Source organism: Protobothrops mucrosquamatus, unplaced genomic scaffold, assembly GCF_001527695.2.
Source record: "Protobothrops mucrosquamatus isolate PMUCROS unplaced genomic scaffold, P.Mucros_1.0 scaffold3371, whole genome shotgun sequence".
NCBI lineage: Eukaryota > Metazoa > Chordata > Lepidosauria > Squamata > Viperidae > Protobothrops > Protobothrops mucrosquamatus.
In genome coordinates, this window is record NW_015389356.1 from 49409 (window position 1) to 57814 (window position 8406).

General features: G+C 39.8%; 1 protein-coding gene across 1 annotated transcript in view; it reads left to right on the plus strand.

The window, feature by feature from the left end:
- LOC107297544 (WASH complex subunit 5-like) overlaps positions 1–8406 on the plus strand; it is a 22632-nt gene that overhangs the window by 8900 nt on the left and 5326 nt on the right. Inside the window, exons 8-14 of the mRNA XM_015826904.2 lie at positions 617–744; positions 1978–2107; positions 3580–3692; positions 3797–3963; positions 5814–5889; positions 6390–6500; positions 8142–8282. Coding sequence (XP_015682390.1) covers positions 617–744; positions 1978–2107; positions 3580–3692; positions 3797–3963; positions 5814–5889; positions 6390–6500; positions 8142–8282 — 866 coding nt within the window. The remainder of the gene's footprint in view (positions 1–616; positions 745–1977; positions 2108–3579; positions 3693–3796; positions 3964–5813; positions 5890–6389; positions 6501–8141; positions 8283–8406) is intronic.

Genomic DNA, 8406 nt, shown 5'->3' on the forward strand with positions numbered 1-8406 from the left:
CTTCAGATATTCTTCCAAAGCCATTTTTTCTTCTTCAACCATCTGATGTACTTGCAGCATTCCACGCCCACCTATTTGCCTTGGTAGATAAAGTCTGTCAATATCACTTCGTGGATGAAGGGCATGATTCATTGTCATTATTTTTCTGGTCTTCCTATCCATTGCTTTTAGTTCTGCTTGAGTCCAGTCCACTATTCCAACTGTGTATCTAATGACTGGAATTGCCCAGGTGTTGATTGCCTTTATAGTATTTCCTCCATTGAGTTTGGATTTTAAGATCATCTTCACTCTCTTGATGTATTCACCTCTGATCTTTTTCTTGACTTCAGTGTGCTTGATGTTGTCAGCTTGAAGGATACCCAAGTATTTGTAGTAATCTTCCTCATCCAGACTCTTAATGTTATTTTCGTGGGGCATCTTGATTCCTTCAGTTCTCACTATTTTTCCTTGTTTGATAGTATTATTATTATTATTATTATTATTATTATTATTATTATTATTCTCTTTACTGTTCCAGCTATTAAATATCTTGATGCAAGTTCATTATAATAATGATTTTAAATAATTTGCTACCTCTGTAAAAAAAAAAGTGCTCTCTTTTTCCTTCCCTCCCCAGCTTATGATCCAAATAACAAGCGCCTCCGCCAGATAAAAGACCAAGTTCTCACTGACTCCAGATTCAAGCCCAGGATCCTTTTCCAGCTCCTTCTGGATACAGCCCAGTTTGAATTCATTTTGAAAGAGGTAAATAAAAACCTGGGAGGCTCGTTTTTGAGGCGGGAGGGAGTGTGTGTCACAGTTCACAAGAAGCTGTGGGTCACCCCAAAATAAGAACAGCTGAAAACTCAGATTTGGCTATTTTTTTGAGTGTCGTGATCATTGTTCTCCTGGGTCATAGATGTCTCATTGCAAGAACCCAGAGAAACAGCTTCAGGAGTTTGTTTTCTCTAAAATGCTTGAAGGAGAATTTCATTAAAAAAATGTTTTTTTAAAAGATGGCCTGATCCTTTCTTATTTTCTCTGAGAATCTTTGAAAAATGTATTATTGATGCTTTATCTGTCTGTCTGTCTGTCTGTCTGTCTGTCTGTCTCTCTCTCTCTCTCTCTCTCTCTCTCTCTCTCTCTCTCTATCTATCTATCTATCTATCTATCTATCTATCTATCTATCTATCTACTCTATCTATCTATCTATCTATCTATCTATCTATCTATCTATCTATCTCATTTCTAAACTGCCCATTATATTTGCATGACTCTGGGCATTTTACAAATAAAACAATAACACCATATAGAGGTAGTCCCCACCTTTCAACCATCCATTTAGCGACTGAATAAGGTGACTTATGACCGGTTCTTGCACCAACAACTGTTGTAATGTCCCCATGGTCACATGAAACAAAATTTGGGTGTTTGGCAACCAGCATATGTTACGACAGTTTCAGTATCCTGGGGTCATTTTAGTGAATGGGGGAAGCATTAGTGATCGTGTGATTCCCTTTAACAACTGGGGCAATTCATCTAACAGGTGTGGCCCAAAAAAGGTTGCAAAATTAGTCATGACTCGTTTAACAATCCGGTCACTTAGCAACAGTTGTTCCGGTGTTAGGTATGGTCTGCCTATAAAAGCATAGTTAAAAACAAAGTTAACAAAATATATTTATTTATCTAATGTCTATTTTTAATGTATGGTTAATCGAATAGAGTGCTTTTAAGTTTATTTGATCAATATTCTGACATATACCTCTTCTTCCTAATCAGATATTTTTAGTCATAGACTCAACTCAGCTAGCTGACTTTTTGGTCAGTGATTTGAATAGGATTTGCAACGATTCACTGACCCCTTAAGTGTATCATTAACAGCTTTGGGTTTTGGCCACTTGTCTTTTAATCTAAGCCTCCCAGAGTAGCTCTGGATAGTAAGATGGGTGGCATTTAAATTTAATAAATAAATCTGAGAAACGTCTGTCTTTCTACTAGATGTTCAAACAAATGTTGTCAGAAAAGCAAACGAAGTGGGAGAGCTACAAGACAGAAGGATCAGAAAGAATGGCTGAATTGGCAGATGTCTTTTCAGGAGTGAAACCATTAACCAGAGTGGAGAAAAACGGTAGGCTGAAACCGAAAAACAAGCTGCAATCTTGTTAAAAACGTTTAGCGTGAAGAGTAATGAATTTCCAATTCATTTTTAACAAAGTCAAACCCGCAACTCTTTGTCTAATTTAAATCTTTCTTCCAATTGTAAATATGTAAACCAACAGCAGACACGTCCTTCTGATTTTAGCTCTCCCTTAGGCTTGAAAATAGGATCACCAAGATTAAAAGATATTATTTTACCGTAGGTCCACCAGTCTGGCTTCGCCACCGTTTCTTTTGTGTGTGTGTGTGTGTGTGTGTGTGTGTGTGTGTGGTTGCTTTTAGTTTTCAGCAGATGTCATTGTCTTCATGCTGTTGGCTCTTTTTCAGAGGGGAAAAAATGGAGGGCTGAATTTCTTCAGTGAATAAATAAAGGGAAATGATGGACTGTGTTCGTTATTGATTGGGTAGATGTGAAACTTGCTATTAGGACCTATGTTCTCTAGCAACTTCTGTTGAAATATTGCAAGTTGAATCCTTTCATGGCAAGTGCATATTTAATAAATTAAGAATTTCCAACAGCAAGATGGAAACATGACATGACAGTTTCAGCATCCTGGGGCCCTTTGTGACTTTTGCAGCTGGCGTCTCACAAGCAAAGGGAATAGGGGAAGCCAGAGTCACATGCAGAAATAACATCTTGTTTCTCGAAGCTAAAAGAGGCTAGTATTCTGGCTCTGTTTTTTCCCCCCTACACAAGTTAGACTTCTAAGTCTTGCATTGTAGGGGCACATAAAGATTAGTATTTTTGCAAATGAAAGAAAACGATCATCTAATTCTTAAGTATTTTTCCTATTTTAGTCAATATTTGGAAACACAACATTTGTAGACAGAGAGTTTAGGGCAGTGATGGCAAATCTTTTAGAGACCGAGTGCCCAAACTGCAACCCAAAACCCACTTATGTATCGTCGGGTGCCGGGTAGGTGTGCCCCATTGGGTGGGCGTGGCCCATTGGGTGGGCGTGGCTGCGGTGGTAACGGCAGACTGGGTGGGCCTAAAAAGTTCAATCAATCAATTCCAACTTTGTGAGAACTTTTTCTTTTCCCGCGAGAAGTTGAAATTGATTGAACCCTTTTTTTTTTTTTGCACATGGTGGCGGAGGCCTAAAGCGAAAAGGTTTTATAAAACCCAGCTGAAGGCCTAGGACTGGGACGACGGCGCACACGCCACAGAGAGAGCTCTGCATACCACCTGTGGCACGCGTGCCATAGGTTCACCACCATGGGTTTAGGGCAGTGTTTCTCAACCTTGACAATTTTAAGGCATGTGGACTTCAACTCCCAGAATTCCACAGCCAGCATTGCTGGCTGTGGAATTCTGGGAGTTGAAGTCCACATGCCTTAAAATTGTCAAGGTTGAGAAACGCTGGTTTAGGGGATTTCAGGGGCATTGACAGATCTGCCACAACAAGGTGATCTCTTTTATTCCTTTTCCTGCTTGGACAGAAAATCTGCAAGCCTGGTTTAGAGAAATCTCCAAACAAATCATGTCTCTGAACTACAACGACTCCACTGCAGCAGGCAGGAAAACAGTGCAGTTAATTCAAGCTTTGGAAGAGGTAAGGATGGAGTCCTTGTCTAAACATTTTCTTGTTTTCTTGGTGGAATAATAACGATTTAAAATCTCCCCAGTGAATGAGCTGCATTCAATTGTTTAACGCAGGTCCAGGAATTTCACCAACTGGAGTCCAATCTGCAAGTTTGCCAGTTTCTCGCAGACTCTCGCAAGTTTCTGCATCAAATGATCCGAACCATCAACATTAAAGAAGAGGTTTTAATCACCATGCAGATAGTAGGGGACCTTTCCTACGCTTGGCAGCTCATTGACAGGTATTGACTCCAAAGACATTCTGAATTCTTCTTACCAGGACTGATTAGTTGAATAGGCTGGCTTCCCCAAACGAAGTAGCGTGTTTGATGTCCTATTGTAGAAGCAATCATATCTAAATAATGAATTTTAAGAGTTGGAACCTCTTCTGATTCTTATAATTTGTCAATTAAGGGGTGGAAAATGCTGCTATGTAGATTAAGAGTACAGATGGTCCTCCACTTATGATCATAGTGGAGCCTGCCCATCACAGTTGTAAGTCTAGACACTCATAGTAAAGCAGTTGCCACACTTGCAAAGCAAACCAGTGTTTATGAGGTGGTTTTGCTGAAAACAGGAAATAAATTCAGCAAAACCCTTGTAAAATGCAATCAAATGACCGTGAGACACCGCAAGCAGCTATCAATGCAGCTTGGATGCCAAACGCCGGAGGTTTAGTCACGTGACTGCAGGGGTGGAGGTGACCATTGAAATGTTAAATCTGGGTCATAAGTAGCCTCCCAGATGGGTACTAGCAAACTAGTCGTAAATTGAGGACTACCTACAGTGCATTCTACATGAACAGCATGTGTTCTACTGTAGAGCTACAACTTCTCTACAAGAATTGTAGAATTCCTATCTTAGCTTTGTTTTCTGATCACTTTAGGGAGCGGATTCTAAGCTTGCTTGCCGCATAAGGTGGTAATAATAATAATATAATAATGATAATAATAATAATATAATGATGATGATGATGATGATGATGATGATAATAATAATAATAATAATAATAATAATAATAATAATAATAATAATAATAATAATAATAATAATAATAATAATAATAATAATAATAATAAAAGTTGGAAGAGACCTTGGAGGTCATCAAATTCAACCCCCTGCTCAGGCAGGTAACCCTATACCATTTCGGACAAATGGCTGTCAAGTTTCTTCTTAAAAACTTCCAGTGTTGGAGCATTCATCGCTTCTGGAGGCAGGTTGTTCCACTGGTTAATTGTTCTAACTGTCGGGAAGTTTCTCCTTAGTTCTAGGTTGCTTCTCTCCTGGGTTAGTTTCCACCCGTTGCTTCTTGTCCTGCCTTCAGGCGCTTTGGAGAATAGCTTGACTCCCTCTTCTTTGTGGCAGCCCCTGAGATATTGGAACACTGCTATCATGTCCCCCCTCGTCCTTCTCTTCGTTAAACTAGACATACCCAATTCCACCAACCGTTCCTTATATGTTTTAGCCTCCAGTCCCCTAATCATCTTTATTGCTCTTCTCTGCACTCTTTCTAGAGTCTCAACATCTTTTTTACATTGTGGTGACCAAAACTGGATGCAGTATTCCAAGTGTGGCCTTACCAAGGCATTGTAAAGTGGTATTAATACTCTGCGTGATTTTGACTCTATCCCTCTGTTAATACAGCCCAGCATTGTGTTGGCTATTTTGGCAGCTGCAGCACACTGCTGGCTCATATTTAAATGATTGTCCACTAGGACTCCGAGATCCCTTTCTATGGAGAAGTTCAGATCTATTTGATTGTAAATGTAGCTGCCTTGTTTGGTTGACAGTCTTCACACGAACAAGGCTTTAAAAGAAGGACAGAGAACTTTCCAGGAGGCCAAGCGCCCCACCACTTTTAATGGGAGTGAAGACCACAATAAGAAGTATAATAATATATGCAGAATCATATCATGTACCAGTCCAGTTTACAATTTTTCGTATTTGTTTCTGCATTTATATGAACGGTTCTATTTTGTTGTTGTTATTTACATTTAAATCTTAAACATGTTAAGTCTGTTTTAGCCCAAATATTGATTTCAGCTTTTATTTCTGTCATGGCTTTATTTATCTTCCCGCACCCTTTTTCCAGTTTCACCTCTATCATGCAGGAAAGTATAAGAGTCAGCCCTTCTATGGTAACCAAACTCCGGGCCACCTTTTTAAAGGTGAGTTGCTTAGTACATTAGCAACAATCCAGCTTTTGGGAGGTCGGATTAGGAATCCTTTATGGGAGGGGGCTTGGGGGGGCACCTATTTGTTGCCTCTCTTGAAATCCTTTGTCCCAAGTTGACAAATTGGATTTCCAAGACCATAAAACTGATCCATTTTATTCTGGATTCTTTCCAGAATGGAATTAGGCTTTTCAAAAATAATTAAGGATTTACTTTACTCAGAATATGTTTTACTTACATAGTAATTCTAATGACTTTCACTCTCAGGCGTGGAAATCTGAGGCTCAATTTACACACCAAAGACAACTTTTGCTTAGTCACAGCTTGTTAAATAATTGGCTGAGTTTGTACAGTAGACTAAGCCACAAACCATGATTTACAAGCCATAGTAGCTAAATTCGCTCCTTGCATTAAGCCACTATCAATAGAAACCATATTATAACCTAAAGTATATCTGGGAACTTTATTGATGTCTCTATCTCCCTTGCTTCCAGCTGGCTTCAGCTCTTGACATGCCACTTCTTCGCATCAATCAAGCAAACAGTCCTGATCTTCTCAGTGTATCACAGTATTATTCTGGAGAACTGGTATCCTATGTAAGAAAGGTGAGCAGGATCATTTTTGGAGATATTTTTTCCCTTGTTACAAACTGGGAAAGCCGTTTTTCAAGAGTTCCCCTCTGGAAGAACTTTAGAATAGACCAGTGTTTCTCAACCAACTGAAGATGTGCTGACTTCAGCTCCCATAATGCCATATTCTGACTGAGAAATTCTGGAAATTAAAAAGTCCACACATCTTAAAAATTGCTGATTTTGAGAAACGCTGCAGTGGACTATCACAATTCAAGTTGAACCTCTTGGCCACTGTAGCCAAGAACTTTCTAGATCTTTGAACCAAAGATAGTCTCCTTTGCCCAACCCCAGAAGCCAGAAAGGAAAGTGATTTGGATCTTCCTACCTAAATCCAGTAATAAAGAACTGAACAACCATCTAAGAGTTTGTTAGATTAGATTAATAGTAGTTATATAATCACGCAGCCTTAAACATGATGACATTTATAATGAGAATGTTCTCTATTTAAATCAATGAAAGTTCATCTCTAGGTAAAAATATTGAATTTAGCGGAGAAAGGAAATATAAAAAAGAAAGGGAAGGTAGAAAACACATTCACCAAATTCTAAATAGTAGTAGTAGTAGTAGTAGTAGTAGTAGTAGTAGTAGTAGTAGTAGTAATAATAATAATAATAATAATAATAATAATAATAATAATAATAATAATAATAAAGTTGGAAGGGACCTTGGAGGTCATCAAGTCCAACCCCTTGCTCAGGCAGGTAACCCTATACCATTTCGGACAAATGGCTGTCCAGTCTCTTCTTAAAAACTTCCAGTGTTGGAGCATTCACCACTTCTGGAGGCAGGTTGTTCCACTGGTTAATTGTTCTAACTGTCAGGAAGTTTCTCCTTAGTTCTAGGTTGCTTCTCTCCTTGGTTAGTTTCCATCCGTTGCTTCTTGTCCTGCCCTCAGGTGCTTTGTGTTGAGCTAAAGAACATATTGTTCCTGTTGGCTTAGATCACACCTATCTATGTGGCTAGAAAGTTAGTTTGGTATACAAGTAGTTCTTGCTTAATGACCATTTGTTCAGCAACCGTTTGAAATTATAACCACACTGAATAAAGGGATTTATGACCTGCCCTCCCCCAAATAATAGTTGAAAAGGGCTTTACTTGGGGATAACAAAAAATAACTTTCGCTAATTCAGGTCTCTCTTCATTGGAGTTCAATGGGTATTGTTCTATTATGCTAAAAACTAGAGGGGTATTGTACCCCTTAAAGCAGTGGTTCTCAACCTGTGGGTCGGGACCCCATTTGGGGTCGATCGACCATTTCATGGGGGTCGCCAAGCAAGGCTGTCCGCCATTTTTTTCCCTTTTCCGGCGGGTGCCTTACTTCCCTTGGGCTGGGCCAGCTGGTGGTCGGCCTGCTTCGTCTCTGCCGCTTGCCAGCTACGCCTCGGCCGGTGCAGGGGGCGGAACCACGCATGTGCGGTGCTCCCGGGCAGGGAAAGTCCTCGACTTACGACCGGTTGGGTAGTCCTCGACTTACGACCGGTTTAGTCCTCAACTTACGACCGGTTGGGGTCGCGGCATTAAAAAGGTTGAGAACCACTGCCTTAAAGGAACTATTACTTTTCACTCGCTAATCAATATTTTTGCATTTTGTATTTTTGCCTTTTGGGAGAAAAGGTTTTACAGATCATTCCAGAAAGCATGTTCACTTCTCTCCTGAAGATTATAAAACTGCAGACTCACGATATCATTGAGGTGCCAACTCGCTTGGACAAGGACAAGCTGCGAGATTATGCTCAACTTGGACCACGCTATGAGGTGCTTCAAAGTTTACAGTGTTAGAGAGATTAGGTGCACTTCTGGAATTGGTATGAAGTCATATTCCTGGATGATAGAGACTCTGTATAGCAATGATGGCGAACCTTTTAGAGACAGTGCCCAA